General features: G+C 46.3%; 1 protein-coding gene across 1 annotated transcript in view; it reads right to left on the minus strand.

Moving 5' to 3' along the window:
* LOC142563374 (venom metalloproteinase antarease-like TpachMP_B) overlaps positions 1 to 18,205 on the minus strand; it is an 82,503-nt gene that overhangs the window by 42,810 nt on the left and 21,488 nt on the right. Inside the window, exons 4-7 of the mRNA XM_075673934.1 lie at positions 15,267 to 15,344; positions 11,662 to 11,801; positions 7,566 to 7,618; positions 3,555 to 3,660 (exon numbers count right to left, since the gene is read on the minus strand). Coding sequence (XP_075530049.1) covers positions 3,555 to 3,660; positions 7,566 to 7,618; positions 11,662 to 11,801; positions 15,267 to 15,344 — 377 coding nt within the window. The remainder of the gene's footprint in view (positions 1 to 3,554; positions 3,661 to 7,565; positions 7,619 to 11,661; positions 11,802 to 15,266; positions 15,345 to 18,205) is intronic.

Raw genomic sequence — 18,205 nt, forward strand, 5'->3', positions numbered from 1 at the left:
CCCCACGACGGCGTGCCTCATAATGAAATTGTTGTTTCAGCGCACGAAATCTCAGCATTGTTGGGGCCATTCGATCAACGTATTTCTGGCTCCGCAGGAGAGCGCATACAACCCCGTGACCGCGTACGCCACGTGTCATGTTTTCACCTCACAGTTTTCATATTACGTCATCTGCAAGTGTGGAAGTTACGCCATGGCGCCGAGTGCCATTGTCGTACGTACGTCTACTTTTGTGACTCTACTAAAAGTGATATCAGTCCGCGTGTGATATCACGCCGCAATAGTGAAACAACTTCCCAGCAAAAATGACGTAGTAATATCTGAAATAATGTGCCTAACATCGGTTTTCGGAAATTGTACGTCCTCAATATTTCTCCTCAAGCGAATTTGTACATTTTACTCAATGCTTAAGATAATGCATGAAGACAAGCCGCGGATTGCGTTTCTTATTGAATCGTCGTATTGTTATGTGATGTCGTCTCCAATGCACGGAATCTGTGCATTGTGCCAGCGCTATTGAACCTCCATAGACGCATTACCTAGCGCATCGCAGGGTTCCTCTAAATACCGCTATAATTTTGGGTACAAGATAGGCCATTATAGGGTTAAATTCTTCTGCACAAACAATCGTTCACCTCTCAATTCTTCAGTAACTGGCAACGCAATAAGCAACATTCTGGAAACACAGAACTCGTCGGCCATCTTCTTCGAGTAACAGCTGCGAAGCACCTGTATGTTGAGCGTTCTGTGGTGGGGCTCGGCGACCATCACCGAGTGCGTCTTCAGGAGTGTACGATGCTACAGTCGTCGTCATCGTTACGCGAACAATGCAAACCGAACTTCTCAGTGCGCCCACAAATGAGCGAGGCCACGCCGGCTGCTTAATGCACCGTTGGATGACTGGCCGGAGGGCATTCTCAAGAGGCGTACTGCTTTGTAACCCAAACCTTCGCCAATGTCTTTTCGTGGTGACGTGTGCTTCGAACCTGAGTCCCTAGGTACCCTAAAGAATTACTACTCTGCTCTAGAATTTTCGGCTGAAGCCTCTAAGAGAACCTTGTATTGCATTAGAAACCCCCCTTCCACCAAACCTGTTGCGTCCACAAAAAAAAATAAAGAAAGAAAGAAAGCGAAGTTGCTTTAGTACTACTGCCCGTCAGGGCTGATAAAACTAAATGCCGGCGACAAATAAGCAAATTGGTTCATCTGTTTGCGATGGATTCTCGGTTCGAACGCCTGAAATGAAATCGACCGAATCAGGTCGCACAAGCACTTCGGGTGAAAACGGAGGGCAAACACGATATCCAACACGAGGGTCAAAAGTTGATTGGTTTTGCGTGCACTTTTCTGGCATTCGCCACCACAAATATAAAGTTGTCCCATGCTAGTGTGATGCGCGTATTCTCTCTCGCTCGTAGTATCTGCAGTGCATCATTCTCGCAGTTCTTTTGTGCTTCAGGCGCGTGTAACTATTAGGAGCTTCAATAGCGTGTGCAACTCTGCCAGCGCGCAGCATGGCACACCCTATAGAGCGGCGTCTCAATACCACAACGAAAAGTGGTCCAACACACGGTAATTAAATGCCAAATAGAACTATTGAAACAGCGAGCATGGTAAACTGGAAATTAGATCACGCGGACGTTCACTATGGCGTTGAGCTGTTGTGTCAAATGTACAGAGCAATGTGCACAGAGGTCGAACCCACTCTTCCGATTGTTTCTCCTATGACAAAACCTGACTTAATTTGCTTTGCGGAACTGTGTGAATTTTTGATTGAATAAATGATCGAAAATTTTCTGTGTAGGCGGTTATGCTAAGGTATCAAAGTGCTTTTTTTTCAGCGTGTATGAAAAATCTAGGGACAAAGTGCGGCCTCTGCGGAAGTTTGATTCATTTTTACTTCGACTCAAAAGAATTGCGAGCGAATACGCGTACCGCCGCAACCCAGAAGGTTTCTTTTTTTCGTTGAAAAGTAATTTTTTCAGCCGCTATAATGCTTAAAGCGCTTAAACACCTCTAATTGCGTGCTACATAATATAGCAGTGCCGTCACATAAACATCAAACAAGAACAGTAGCGCCCCTATACTCTAAACATACTATCGCGTTCCCAAACAATTTTTCGTACGGAAGCAAGCTTTGTTCTTGACCACAATCATACGTCCTATCTTGGAATATGCGAAGGTGGCATGGTTTCCCTTTGGTAAAATCAAATTACTCTTGAGGCTGTCCACCGAACAACCACGCGTTTTATCTGTAAGAGATATAGGCGCACCGACTCGCCTACTCAGATGCTATCAGACATCGGCCTTCGTACACTAAGCAGTCGGGCGATGCCGTACCGAGTCAAATTTGTTATCTCATTCTGCATAATAATGTTCAAGTGGATTCTAACACCTACATTTTCTATAACACATCCAGAGAAACCCGTCATAATCGTCACGTTACACTCCATGAATATTCTTGGAGCTGTTCGCGACTGGAATGCTTTAGCCAAGGTGGAAGCCGCACAGCCCACTGTTGACAAACTTGTTGAACATGCTGGCCAAACAGTGGTCATCTACTAAACATCACATGCAATTGAAATGAGGTGATTGTGCGTGATGTTTTCGCCATACTCTTTGCTGTTAACATAGGTCCGTTATCCTTAACACTTACTAGGTACCCTTTTGTATCCTTATGTAAATGCCTGTACTACAACGTCTACAGACCCTTCTAACCCACTGCTATAAATATACCTGGTGGGATTGACAGAATCACGAAATAAAAAATCAAGCTGGCATGGTGAAAAAAGGTATGTTAGTTTTTTAAGGGAGGGGGGTGGCGGAGTTATAGAGCTCGCCAAAACACACAGGCACTAAGGAACAATTTCGAAAACGTCGCCTTTGTTGGTCACTGTTTAGCATTCGGATTTCATTTTATTCCCCAATTTTGTTACGCCTATTGCTAAAAAAGAAAGTTCAGCTTGTTGACGGCATTTCCAGAACCTCTTGCTTTGCATGGAGCAGCGAAAAGTGGTGGGGGAAAACCGCAGCACAAGAATAAATGCAGCAGCTATGCATGCGGCTTTGCTGTCAAGCGTGGAGTTTCGTTTTGCCATGTCTTTGGCAAGATTTCGGATGGCACCCTGCTGCAAATCGATAGGTGACGCTTGATATTTTGCATATGCGCTATGCAAATCACTGCTGTAATTTCGGTGATGAAAGGACGGAAATCTCTGGCGAACACGAAGAGTACACGAAGCAATAATGACTTGCGAGAGTGCTGAGAACCAAGGCATTTAGTGTCGCTTCCCATATGAAAATTTGTTCCTGTTTAGCGCTATAAGACTGATTTGGCCTTACCCTTATCTGACACATGTCATCTCTCGCTTTAGGATCCCACCAAGAATGCCCTACGAAGTATTCTTAACCTGTGAACCGTCTATACGCAGTTCTCGAAGGACGTTCCCTAGATTGCTGAGCCTCCGACATCCATTGCGAAATCACACACCAAAATTGTAGCTGTTCCATTTAAGACGCGCAGAAGAACAAGAAACGTCTCACTGCTCTCTTACAGATGAAGTACCTCGTGGGCAGCTCCGTTCCAACCATCCCCTGATCGGTCATCGTATACTAGTGCACCGCAGGAACTGGTGCAGGCTGCACCCACGTATGCGATTCCTTCAGCATCAAAAGGAAGAAAAAAAGGAACAACCAATGAAATTATACTTTTGCATTAAAATGCGTCAGTAGATTATTCGAAAAAATAAATAAAACACTTCAAAAATATAGAGGTCTAGAGAATGAGAGCCTTCCCTGAAGTTTCATTACGTCCATTTAGAGTAGAACCACATTACGAACCCTAATGCTAAAAAGAACTGATCTGTAAAATTTTATATTGAGAACCGTTTATTCTATTGCAATGGGAATTACATGGACACACCAGGCGCATTTTCACCGTAGTCGTGGTGTCCCACTCAATGAGCAGCCAGCCTGTCATGAGAGTACAATGGCCGCATTACGCGCGTCGTTTTGCCGCAGCATAATGTTGCAGATCATGGGCCCTAGCACGCGCCATAGTAGGAGAGAGCGCATCTCCGACTCTAGCACGGCCGTCACTCCGCATGCCTGGCCGCGCGTCATGTGTTAGAGCTCAATTCCGGTGGGTACCAGGGCGAACAATAAAATTCAAACAGCGCTAGATGACAGGACCAGAAAGAGGAGGAGACAAACACGGCGCTGATCTTACAACTGATTTATTTGCAGTAAGAAGTCAACATTTATACGTACAAAACTGGGCACGCATGCACCCGGTCATACGTCGATGATCAGATACAAACTCCGGACAGCCAACATACGCACGCGTTGTACCTGCCTTGCAATCTACCCTTTATGCAGCAATGCCATTTCTTTCGCTGACAAGATTAAAGATGTTTTGCTAACGCAACTATTAGATTTTCTGATGATATGAAATGCTTCAGCGACTTCTCTGGTAGTCTTGTCACTATGAAAAAATAACAATTGTGTATCGTCAAAGAAAGGTAGGCATTTACAAATACTGCGATGCTTTGCCAGGTTAGTGTCTTTTTTATCCAATGAATTGGCATGCTCCATTAACCTAATATTGATGCAACGGCCTGTCTGGCCTATGTAAGTTTGACCACAAGATAAAGGAATTTGGTAGACAGCGCCCTTCTTGCAACTGATGTACTTATTGACATGATTTACCTTGCATGCAGCATTCCGTTTAAAGCCTTCCTGCTTCCTCTGAACTGCTGCCCCTAATTTACCCAGCTTCATCGGAGCAGAAAAAAGGACCCTCACACCATACTTGGCCCCTACCCTCTTAAAACTATGTTAAAACGCGTCCTCATTATATGATCGTACACGGCGACTTGGTGCCTATGAGTTACGCCTACAAGAATATTGCTATTCTGTCATCTACAGGTGTGGCAGTCTCCACAAGGACACTGGTTGCTTGTCTCGTTACCCTCTCAACAAACCTGACGTCGCCGACCGTAGAACTGCCAATTGAACTTTCTCAGAGTCTGTCTTCACGAACATCGCCCACAAGGAAAACTGGGACGCACCGCTGCGAACACTCATCGAGCGTCTGCACCCTTCAACTATCGAGCCTTCTGTTCTGCGACACGTCCCCCAAAGCAGCATTTAGTACTGCCGGAACTATCACCACAACGTTCCTGATCTTCTCGTGCCGAGGCACATACGCCAGACTGTGCTGTTCGAGCTCCGTGACGCGCCCACCACAGGGCGCCTTGGGGCTTCGCATACGTATGACCGGGTCCGCCGTCGTTTCTACTGGCCCGATCTCTGTAGCTCCGTCATTACGTTGCTGCATGATTACTGCAGCGTAGGAAAACATCCAAGGTGCTACCAGTCGGTATCTACAGCCAATTAGCCTATCTGCGAAACCGTTCTTTCGTGTTGGATTATACCTCCGCGGCCTCTTTTCCACATGATCTTTTGGGTACAAATGAGTAGCCGTTCCAAGTGATTACGCCACACGGCACTACAGGCTCTCGCTAGCAGTTGTGCCGCCGATGCTGCAGATTTTTTTCTTGCCTGACATTATATTTCTTCTTAGAGTATCACGAAAGCTGCTTAATGGCTGTGGTCGTAACTTTTTTTTCCGAAGTTATCGGCGACACTGCACTGCTGCTCCCCTGAGAAGAAGCAGACTACTACATACCATCCCCAAACCATTGGTCTGACAGAACAGTTAGACTGCACCCTCAAAGATATGCTGTCCATGTACACTTCCAGACCACTACGACTGGAATATTTCCCTTCCTTACGCCACAGTTGCGTATAATTCTTCTCGTCACGACGCTACCAGATTTTATCAGTTTCAGTTATTGGCAGTGATTCGACCTGTTCCCCCGTGACACTGCACTTTCATCTTACTGTCACCTCAACAATCAAGTATGGGCGTGACCCTGTCGCTCCTTCAGACCCTGATCGCCTGCTCACCCATACCGATGGCCTGGCAAACGCTTCATAAGCGTCTATACAACGTCCGCCCCCGGGACACGTAGTTTTCCCCTTGTGTGTTCGTGTCACGGTGGTCACCTTATCGTCCTGCGGGAGTTTTAACAGGCGCTTTTTTTTTCCGACACATGATGTTCTACTGCCGGCTGCGCCAGGTGGCGCCAGTGACGCAAGATTGCCCCCTTCGGTTCATTCTCGCCATTTAGTCAGGCGTCCAGTGAAGTTGTCAGTAGGTTAAATGCTACTATACTTCTTCTGAGCTTGGCCTTTTGTTGCTACGGGACGGCATGTCTGAAGTCGACGACCACGATTGTATTGCGATAGCAGTTATATGGACACTCCAGGCTCATTCTTGCCCTCGTCGTCGCCCTAATGTTCCCTATGAAGTCCCAGGACGACAACACGGTTGCCGCGCGTCGTATGCGGTATGCGCAAGGGAAATCACGCGAGGGAAGCCGACAATTGCGGCTCAATCTGACGTGCACCCGCCGTGGTTGCTCATTGGCTTGGTTGTTGGGCTGCTGAGCACGAGTTCGCGGGATCGAATCCCGGCCACGGCGGCCGCATTTCGATGGGGGAGAAATGCGAAAACACACGTGTACTTAGATTTAGGTGCACCTAAAAGAACCGCAGGTGGTCGAAATTTCCGGAGTCCTCCACTACGGCGTGCCTCATAATCAGAAAGTGGTTTTGGCACGTAAAACTCCATAATTTAATTTAATCTGACGCGCGCGAAGGAGAAAGCGGAGAGCAAACAACCGTGGGGGGGATGGCAGGGAAAAAACGGGGGCGGTGTTGTGCTGCGGCAACAACTGCGCATAGCGCAACCGGGCGCAAGGACAGCTGACGATCGCGGCTCAATCTCGCGTGCCATATATGAAGGAAAGCGGAGTGGCAGCACAGTAGAGAGGGGGGAGGGGGGCGGGGCGGCTTCGGCTCGGCCATCGAGTACGTACTTTGCACGGCCGCGCGCCGTCGCACGCGCCGCATCTAGAAAGGGATCCGAAGATGGCTCATACATTTGTGTGCGCTGTGTCCACGCCGCTCTTGCGTTGAAGCGATAGACCGCACGAAGGACACTTCACTCGCCGCTGCTGCCGCGCTTGCTCACGTCAGCGCCCAGTGCTTTGCAGCGAGTGTCCGCGCTCGTTGACGGTGATGTACTCATTCTTGCTTGTGCGTGCTGATACCATGCTTGTTAATTCAATTAGTAAGCGAATGTTAACAACCTTACACAGCCAGTAGTACTACTATCCTTACTTCGTATAGCTGTCTACTAACTTACTACCGCAACTTATGCTTCGCCTTTCGGGCGAAACTGCGAATCTTTAAGCTAGCGCGCACTGTTGCCATTCGACGAACTGTAGCGAAACCGCTTCTAAACACAATTGTATATAGCTTCTCGTCTACGTCTTTCCACCTAACGATAGGGTAATTACTTAAAAAAATTGGAGCAATAGAAGTAGGGGTTTGCTTGATATTACCGACCAGTGTGATGAATACAAGAACAATGTAAAAAAGCCCAGCAGTATTAAAAGTTTTCTTTTTTTTTTTGCTGAGACGCGCGCATTGCTTACCTTTCAATGTTTCGTGACTGGAAGCCAAGAGTGTCTGCCGTGCGAATTTTCTGCTGGAAAAGAAGCAATTTACCAAGATGTTTCTGTTCATTATGCGAAAAAATTAGCTTCATGCGAGCAGAATTTGTTTGGATACTTTCCGCGCGTTTTTCCTAGATTGTACGTAACGGCTAATGTTTTTGAGGCTAGCAGTGCTAAGACTTGATATAAAGGTCATGAAGACGATCATAGTGCTTATCTATGACCTGTTAAGTATTTTAATGGTTCTATAGCTATAATTTCGTAGGATTATATGGCCTGTTTCGCGTTCATAGGATCCTCTGGCCTAAAGATACAGCTAAATTATGGGATTTTACGTCCCGAAACCACGATCTGATTGTGAAGCACGTCCTAGTGGGGCACGCCGGATTTAGTTTTACCAGTTGCGGTTCATTAACGAGCATCTAAATCTAAGTAAAGGGCTGTTTTACATTTCGCCTCCATAGAAACGAGGCCACTGTGACCGGCATTTCATCCCGCAACCTCGTGCTTAGCATCGCTACAACATAGACACTAAGCAACCACGGTGGATTGATTCCATGGCCTGTTGCGTTTTCACCTTCTCAAGATTCTTTCTTGCTTACATTACAGAAAAGCCTCAATACCATGTGGCCAGCTAAATACGCTTCTGAATATCTAATGTGCTGGCAAATAAAGTTTGCTAAAATCTGCATTTGCCGAGGCAATTTAAGGAAAGAAAAAAATTCACCGGCGATTACGATAGTCCATAATGCGAAACTTGAGTAGAGCTGTATACGTGTTCTCAATTCGCGAAACATTGGCTGGCACGGACAGTGTCTCGTGTGGTACATTGCAAATGCAGCAAATTGTGGCACGACAGCCAGGCTAATCGGGAGATCGAGAGAGGCAAAGCGCGGGTGACGCGTGGGCGCGATTCACAGCAGCCGCCGCAGACAAACCTCTGCTCATGCAGCGCTTTCTATCCATATATGGTATCGGTGGACGCGTTCACCGCATGCCATCGGTGAGCAGACGACGGTGCGCTACTCTGGCGCCACCTCGTACAGGTCGTCGCTGCAGAGCCCGTCTTACGCTGCAATACGCTTTTCTTTTTACGCTTTTGATATGGGACCACCTGGATGGGTGCAGAGTTGGTGACACTCCGTGCTGCACTTCGTTTCATTAATCAGGAGTCATCGCAACAATGACCAATTCTTACGTATTTCATGGCAGCCCTTCACTGTACACAAAGGCCAATACGCCACGGAACTAACGAACGAATGGCCTCAGAAATTAGACAGATTCATCGCAGCCGTGACAAGGGACGCAACGTAATCTTTCAATGATTTCCATGGCATTGCAAGATCAACGGGAATGACCACGCAGACGAAGCCGCCCCATCTGCGAACAAAAATGGTAAAATTGTCTTGCTTCCGCGTTCGCTAACAGACGATGTGCCTGGCCTGCGATGGAGGCCCCGTGAATGTGCTTTGCCCCTGTGGGACACAAACCGTTACACCATGTGTGTTTGCGTTCGTTGTCCTCGCATATAAAGATGCATCTACTGCCTGTGTTATCCCGATGTGAACAGACCTTGCTGTACCGTCTGTGGCTAGGCGTTGCATTTACCAACTCTTATGCCTTCCTTATTAGAACGGCCAACAGCCCTACATGCAACACATGCAGCCGTGAAAAGACGCTCACAGACACTTAACACTTATCATTAATTGGGCGAGTTCGTACTGGTTGAACATCTTGAAGGAGCAGCACAAGACGACGAAGACAAAAGGCAGGACACACAAGACAGCGCTGTGATATATGTTATGACATAAAATGATATACGCTATGATGTGAAATCAGAAGTGTTAAACTCTGTATCACCGAGGACAATGATGAGCTCAAATTTTCTAGCAGCTATGCTCTATCTGTTAGTAGTTTTTCTCGAGATTCTCTCTACATAGCTTCGACCTTTGATGAATGCAAAGGAAATTTATACCGACATAGTCTGGCATTTGCTTTGGCTCCATTGTTGCTCAAGTAGTAAATAAGATTTGCCTAGGCAGGCTTTATAGAAATATAAGAAGTAACCTAGATGACCGAACAATCAAAGTGCTAAGATATTTTGATGATTTTCTGGTCTTTTTGAAGAATTCTAATTTCCAACATATGGTTCATGATGTAGTTCAGGTATTCCGCAAATGTGGGTCAGGGTTAGATTTCACGCATGAAGTGCCAGATATAAACGACCTACAATTTTTAGATACGGGGCCTAAACTAAATGATAAGTATGTGTCCTGGATGTATTTTTCAAAGTCAGTAAAACCAATTTAAATTTAACTCCGCTTATTGGAATGTGGTAAAAACATGGCACTGCCTTTTCGGTTCAATCTTCCGCAGTTTCGAAAACGTGTTTTCACCAGACTTCTGAGAGTTGTTTTTTAAACAAGTGGAGCGTTTGAGCGCGGCAGGTTTTCGGGAGGATGCCGTGCGCATGACCGTGCAGAAGCTTGTTAAGCCTGTAAAATTAGGAGCGCCCGCAAGAATGAATAATCCACAGCCTGCCGACAAAAAGAAAAATGTAGTTGTAATTCAATATGTGCACAGAGTACCACACATCCTCAGGAATGTAGCAGGCAGGTTTGAAGTAAGGGTCCTTTTTTCTGCCCCTAACAAGATGACCAAAATTTTCGGGAAGATTCATAGGAAGATGGCACAGACTGCCTACACACATGTTGGGATAGGCTGCACTGTTAAGCACACGTCCCCGCCTGTGAACTGTAGAATGGGAGTTGTTTACGAGGTTCCACTTTCCTGCGCTCACGTCTATATGGGCCAAACAGGCCGACGCCGGAACATGAGATTGTCAGAGCATAGGCGCTAGCTAACGGGTAATCGCTACTCGCATGTCGCGCGGCATTGCTCTGAACATGGGTGCACTCCAATATATAAAGACACGACAATACTTTCCGCGCATAGCAATCAGACTATGGGGGAGATTATTGAGGCCTATTATATCAGCAAAAAAGGATCGCGTTGTGTAAGCATGGCATCATTAAATTTGCTTGACAGTGCATTTGAATTTTAAACTGTCTCATAGCGTAACATTAGATTACACGGTTTTGCATTTTTGCCAGTGCACTGATAATGACGTCATCGATGGGAGCGCATGCGGGTATGGGCTCTAGTGCATAAGTTCGTGTATGCCTTCTAATAATGCTAGTTGTGAGTTTCCCGTCTTTTGTCTTCGTAGTCTTGCGCTGCCCCTTCAAGATCTTATGTGAGCTGACCACGCTCTTGGTTTTGCTTGTCTATGGGCCTTCTGATGAAAGTTTTGTGCCTACGGGCAGCTTACTGAGGTAACCATGACTGTGAATTTGCCAGCTGTTTAATAAGACGTTTTACCTGAACGAGAACTGGGAAAAGGCTTTTTGCACTCCTTATGTACATGTTGTTTGTACGAAAATGTTAAGTAATATTTAAAAATGACCATTTGGAAATATAAGGATGGTTCCTTCGGAGACATGCCGTCAATGGTAGCGACCTCGAGGTGACGGGTCATATGTGGCAGTTAATCTCTAATTAAAAAAGCATTATTAACTTTTAAACTTCTCGTTTCGGCGGGCTCATTCTAACTGGTAAATTGATGCAAAGTGATGTTTACAATGGAATACCAACTAGCCCGTACCCAAACCCTGTGTCCCTGTACAAGCTGTATCAACCTTTGGATCTGAAGAAAGCGGAATAACCCGTGTAACTGTGGCACGGCGAATTTTAGGTTTGAGAGAGCGCGAAACAGAAATTTGGAGGCTGCAGTAAGCGCAAAACCACGGCTCTCGAGGTGAGGTTCCGGTTACGTCATCCAGCAGCCCACAGCCAGGGTGCTGCGACTCCGTGCTCCTCCATGTTTCAGCGTATTGGCTACCGAGTCTAAATGAACGGGCCAGCCTCGCTATCGACTTGGCCATACCTACAAAGTTTTTCGTATAACAAGCGTGTCTCGGACAAGATTGGTAACAAAACAGTCATTTAGTTTGTTACGGTGTTGTCCGTTAAAACAGCAGACCAGCGTATACATACCAATATGAAGAAGACTTACTTGGTCAAATATATTCCCACGTCTACTGAAGAAAATATGTGCTTGTTTACTTTGATGAAATGGTTCAAAGCGGAAGGCGTGCGAGCCACAAGGAGCTCCTTGTCATCGGGGCATCTTTCTGCTATTATTTCAGTGTCGTTCTGTAATAGAAATATTTACCCTATTGTATAAAAGCAAGTCTGCAAGAATATATGCGTAATGCATTTGGTTATATGACAATATTGAAGTATGCCGGCTCTGCGATTGGAAGATAGTAAGAAGGTCCGAATAGAAGCTTCTTGAATAAAATTCGTCAGTTAGTTTCTTAGCATAGTCTTTCATATAAGTGCTCTTGTGATATTTTCTGGGGAGGGCGAATATCTGAACGAAAAACGAATTTTCGTGTTCCATCTCCGCCTTGGCATGAGCGCGTGACTTCCTTCTCGGCCTGAAGTGTAACTTTAAACTGAAAACCGCTACTCTTAAATCAATGAGGTGCATGCTTTATCTATACTAAGAGAACTTGCGCAATCAACCACTCAATTTAGGACAAGCTAATGCACCTACTTTCGTTTCTTCTGTGTCGAGTTCTTGTTACATGGGTGTAATTTTGGCTATTCGGGCTAGATCGGAGTTTTCACTAGCCTCATCGATGACAAACGTAGCGACGTGACTTCACTCTAAATTATTCGCGCTTATTTGGTGTGTTACTTTAAATTTACCTGTCGTATTTCTTTCCATGAGTATAGCACATTTGGTGTTTTGTTGAACACTGACGACATATTCCTGGAGAAGAAATCGCAGTATCCGCCGAAAAGGTGATATGTTGAGTTTGATAATTCACACTGCGAATATAAATGCCAGCTTTACTTTGTGTATCTTCAATCATCATCATCATCATCGTCATCATCATCGTCGTCATCATCAGCCTGGTTGCGCCCATTGCAGGGTAAAGGCCGCTCCCATAGTTCTCCAACTACCCCGGTCATGTACTAATTGTGGCCATGTTGTCCCTGCAAACTTCTTAATCTCATCCGCCCACCTAACTTTCTGTCGCCCCTGCCACGCTTCTCTTCTCTTGGAATCCAGTCCGTAACTCTTTATAACCATTGGTTATCTTCCCTCCTCATTACATGTCCCGCCCATGCCCCCCCCCCATTCCTTTTTCTTCATTTCAACTAAGATGTCATTAACTCGCGTTTGTTCACTCACCGAATCTGCTCTTTTCTTATCCCTTAGCGTTACACCTATCGTCTTCTTTCCATAGCTCGTTGCGTCGTCCTCAGTTTAAGTAGAACCCTTTTCGTAAGCCTCCAGGTATCTGCCCCGTACGTGAGTACTGGTAATACACAGTTTCTTCCAAGTATCTGGCTAATATTGTCGCTAGTATCCCGATAAAACTAATACTGTTTCGACAGAGTCAGGATGCTGCGAGCGATCAGGCAAAGTGCCAAGCAGCTTGTATTCTCCACTGGATAAGCGGATGTATCCATATCCATAAGTTAAACCATAAGCATATCAATAGGCTAAATCATAAAGCATAAGCATAAGCTAAACCGTAAGCATAACCATAGGCTAAATAATAAAGCATAACCATAAGCTAATCCATAAGCATCACCGAACCTTTTCGCTTCGAGATATCCAGGCTTAACGTTAGCTAAGCCCCAGCCAATTTTTTAAACAATAATGCTTAATAGAGATTGAGTTGTATACTTTTAGTATGGTAGTCCTAAAGAGGAAGTTTTGTTTCGGACAACTCGGATTTCTCCATCCAAGGAAACATAAAAAAGCAGCAATAATTTGAAGAGAGAACCGCTTATCCAATTAAAGTAACATTTCTGCATTCGAGCAAGAAAGATAATTTTTTGCGACTGTAGCAACCAAAACTTTCAGTTTAGACTTTATGGCTTCTATAAAGGAGGCCGGATATTGGTATGTTTAGGCAAGATTGAAGCCGTGCATGAAGTTTACACATTCATAACTCTACACAAAAAAGAGGTAGCGCTTTTTCTTGAACTGTAACATTAAAGAGTGGAGAGCGGACAACTTTTCTATATTAGTTTACAACTGACGCGAAAATGTTACACAACTTGTTAGAATATTCAAGGAGTCCTACTCACAAATTAATGGTATATTTCGGACCAATGTATAATAGTTCAATTATGCCTGCTTTAAATATATTAATAGGCGCAGTTGGTCGAATTGTGAAATCACTATTGATTGAAAAGTCACATTACTTCGAACATAGTGTGCATGTTTTAAATTTCTAATACTTTTTGTGAAAATGAATGGCCTCAACAAACAATCCGCTTCCTGTATTACATTACTTCGAACATAGTGTGTATGTTTTAAATTTCTGATACTTTTTGTGAAAATGAATGGCCTCAACAAAAAATCCGCTTCCTGTATTCGTGATACTTTACTTTTTTCGAATGCGAGAAACATCTATAAGTTGAGTCGACCGGCTGTAGATAAACACGACTGATCCGGTCCCAGGAATTCAGGTAGAAGCTCACGAACTCAAGCTCCTTTTTAACCGACGCTGTGGTAGGCAGAGAGAACGACGAATAAAATCTATTTATATCTGACACTCGCAGTAACACAGACAACAGCCCATTGTCACCAAGGCTAGTGCACCATAGTGTGTGCACCATAGTGCACACACTATGAATAAAACACAATAAATTACCAGCAAAGCGTTTCCTGCGTAGCTCACAAGATACATTTAGACACGCGACTTCTGAAATCAGATGTGTATGAACTGCAACTGCTTAAAAGTGCAGATTGCAGGCACTTCATTATCGTCAAAACAAAGCACGTGCAAAAAGTGTAAGACGCATGAGAAGCCTAGAAGTTTAGGCTATGCATAAACGACGTTATTCGTACAAGAATAAGGAACTGCGTGCTCGGAGCCCCGAGCCATTTGACGCAGTCCGCGAACACAAGACATTTAACAAAAAAGAAAATAGGTGCAAAAATCTGTATGTGAAAAGCGGCTTTAGTGGCCTTCGATTCTAGATGGACGCGAGAGCGCCAGGACGTGTCGAGGCGTGTATACGATATCTAAAGGATTTGAATCTCCAGCGGCAGCGGCGTAAACCGGTCGATAGTTATTGCAATATCAGTTAGTTACCGCAACTTTTCAACAACACGTTACATCTTTGTGAAATGCGGAAAGACTAGGAATGTTAAGTTGCACAATGGAAATCACATGCAATCTGGCGTGGTTTTCAAAGAGTCATGTACCAACAACCGCACAAGACAGTCGACCTTAATCGGATACCCTATGCAGGCAGCGTGGTCTTACGAATACTCGTGGAGGCTTTCCACATTGTATGCCCACCTTTGAATATGTTGCCCAAATGGTACCAATATTGTGCTATAGAGATTAGCGTTATTGTTACTTTCAAATCACGCTCTGGAAGTGAATAGGACTAAGGCCAGTGAATCAGAATTTTTAGGTTGCCAAGGAACAAGATATTTATATTACGCTGCAGTTAGTGAAGCACTACACGCGAGTTCTGAGTAACATTTTTATGCTGCCACATATAAGAAAACTATTCTTGTTGCCGAATCCCGCGCAGTGGATTCTGGGATCAATCTAGCGATGCCAATTGGAAGCTCACCGATAAGACAACCACACCGATAACCACGAGCTTGAGGTCCAAGCGATCCGTGTCGGTTCTTGCGTAGATTTGGTTCACCTTGGTAAAAAGAGGAAGCAAAGAAATACTGTTCATATGTAATCAACAAACAGAGGCAGAAGGCAGGAGAAACAAAGAAGATACACTAGGGGCTCTCTATTACGGCTAAAATTGTTGAAAATCACAGATAGCAGTGCACTGGACAAATGTATTGTTGGGAACCGAGAGATTGCAGCGGAGCGCAAATACCAGAGGACCAGCGTAGCAGGCACTTAGAATGGATTAGCGCGTGCCGTGCTTGCGCCGCGAGCACGCGCCGCCCAATTTTATTGTCATCTTTTGCCATGCTGACCGAGGGCGCCGACATTTGGCGTCCGCGCGTAACGGCGTCGGTGGGCGCTGCGTATGACGATGCGCTGCGCGGCCCCGATGCTGGGATGGCAGGTGTCGCATAAAGAGATTGGATCCCCGCACGCAGGAAGGTAGCCCCAATGAAGGGGAGAGGTGCAGCCGTTGACATTTCACACCAGAGTGAGAGGCTGCCACAAACGGCTGAGGAACGGAGGGAACGGTGTCTCAGGGTCTTCCACCTGCGCCCGATCTAGACGTTCCCAGCCCACAGTTCACGTAGAAGTGCCGAGGGAGGTGATGCGGGAGAGTGCACCAGCTGTCTCGTTTTCAGTGTCTTTAATCTACGGGATGTCCCTCGTAAACTCCGATATATGACGAAGTTCACGTACATGGAAGAGGTTTACGGAAGACGCACGCCAGAGGTTTATGATCCATGCGAACATAAAATGGCTGGCCCTCCATGAAGTGTCGAAAGTTCTGGACAGTGGACTCCTCGGGCCCTGATGGTATTTAAATGAATAAATATAAAAAATAAATTAGAAGAAGTGAATCGGCGACGGCTTGTTCTGCAGCCCTGAAAGCAGCTTGAGCTTCGGGAGATCAGGAAAACGCCGATGAGAAGCGTTTGGTCGTGCGAAGAAGGTCAGTCAATGGCTGCAGAAACTCACTGTAGTGCGGAATAAAACGTCGGGGGAAACATTAGGCCCAGCAATTCACTCAGCTGGCATAGGGTAGTCGGTGCTGGGAAGTCTTGCACGGCCTGAACGTGGGAGGGCAATGGACGAATTCCCAGCACCAAGGTATGGTGACCTTAGAACTCGAGGTCGGAAGAACCAAAGGCGCATTTCTGGGGGTTGGCAACCAGGCCAAATTGCTAAAGGCGTCGAAAGAGTTTGAGGAGCTCACGCTTATTATGTTGTCGAATGGGACTCACGACGATGATGTCGTCAATGTATTCAAATACAACCGGGAGTTCGAACGCTACTTCGACAATGAATATTTGGAACGTTTCAGCTGCGTTATGTTGCCCAAAGGGCATGCGCACATACTTAAAGAGGCCGAAGGGTGTAGTAATGGCGGTCTTCGGGATAACGGCAGGCACAACGGGAATATTGTGATAGGCCTCGACAAGGATCACTTTACTAAAGACTTTGCATCCTTCCAGGTGGCCTGTCAAATCTTGAATGTGTGGAAAGGGCTATCGTGAACCGTGTGAGCGTTCAGCTCCCGGCAGTAGCCGCGCGGACGCCAGTCACCCGGTTCTTTCTTGGGCACCAGATGGAGTGGCAAGGCCCAACTGCTGGATGAAGTGCGAGTAATGGACAACTGGAGCATGTGTTCGAATTGCTGTTTAGCAGTGGCCAGATCTTCATCGAAGAGGCGCACGCGGACAAGCTGCGACGGGTAGACCATGCCTGACAATGTGGTGGATTACTCCGTGCTTTGGTGGGTGATTTAGGTTGCTGGGTCTCGTCACCCCAGGAAAATATTCGAAGATGCGAGCTTACGGTCATGCAGGTATCAGCGTGCGGATGCCAGTGGGACCGACAGCTGACCGATCTCCTGGGATGGAGTGTCGCATCTTGTAGACAATCAGGCGACGGCAGCGGCTGACGTCGAGGTCAAAATGAGTCAGAAAGTCAGAGCGGAAGATAGTGTGATTCACATCGGTTACAATGAAGACCCACCGGAACGTACGCCACTGGCCAAGGTCGAGAATGACGAACCGTAGATCGTACGTGTCGATGGAGGTAGAGTTTGCCACGCAGACCGCAGGAGCCTGGAAGGTACTTCACTTAGAAGCGCGGTGACGCTTGGAGTACGGCAATACCCTGACCTCGGCACCAGTGTCGATATGACAGCGCAGGCCGGAACTGCAATCCATGACGATGAAAAGGCGGCCAGGTTGTAAGGCGAGATCACATGCCGCCGTCAGTGATCTCGCATTGCATTTCCCGACCACTGGCATGGGAACTTGCGCTGACGGGCGCGGTGCTAGAAAGTGCGATGGCACCAGTAAATAACCGAACTTCAAGGACTGCGCGAGCGCCCTTGGTGCTGGTACGGGCCATCCTTCAAAGAGGCAGCGACGACAACGCCACCGCGTGAGGAAGTTCAGGAGGCAAGTTGGCAAGTAAGTAGCGATATCTAGAAGTATCTGAGGTTATGTGGTGTAGATCGAAGGAGGCTTGACCTGGGTGAACCAAACCTGTGGGTCCTAGCACCAGAACGTGGACAGGCGAAGCTGTAGAGCTCCGACATTCTGTAGGCGTGAGGTAGCATCAGGCACAAGATTTCCTCAGGGCGGTAGGTTGCTGGTGTTGATCGTTTCGTAATCCGGAGCCACCAACAGCGTGAACCGAGAGGTTGCGGTGGAGCTCCAGGACCAGAGTACCAGCGTAGCAGGCTCTTAGAACGGAATACCGCGCACTGTGCTTGCGCCGCGAGCACACGTCGCCCAACTTTATTGTCGTCATCTTTTGTCATTCCGACAGAAGGCGTCGACCTTTAGCGTCCACGCTAAAGCAAAGTGCAAACAGCTAACATGCTAAGCAACAACAGCTAACAAG

The sequence above is a fragment of the Dermacentor variabilis genome, chromosome 11 (assembly GCF_050947875.1).
Source record: "Dermacentor variabilis isolate Ectoservices chromosome 11, ASM5094787v1, whole genome shotgun sequence".
In the NCBI taxonomy this organism is placed as follows: Eukaryota; Metazoa; Arthropoda; class Arachnida; order Ixodida; family Ixodidae; genus Dermacentor; species Dermacentor variabilis.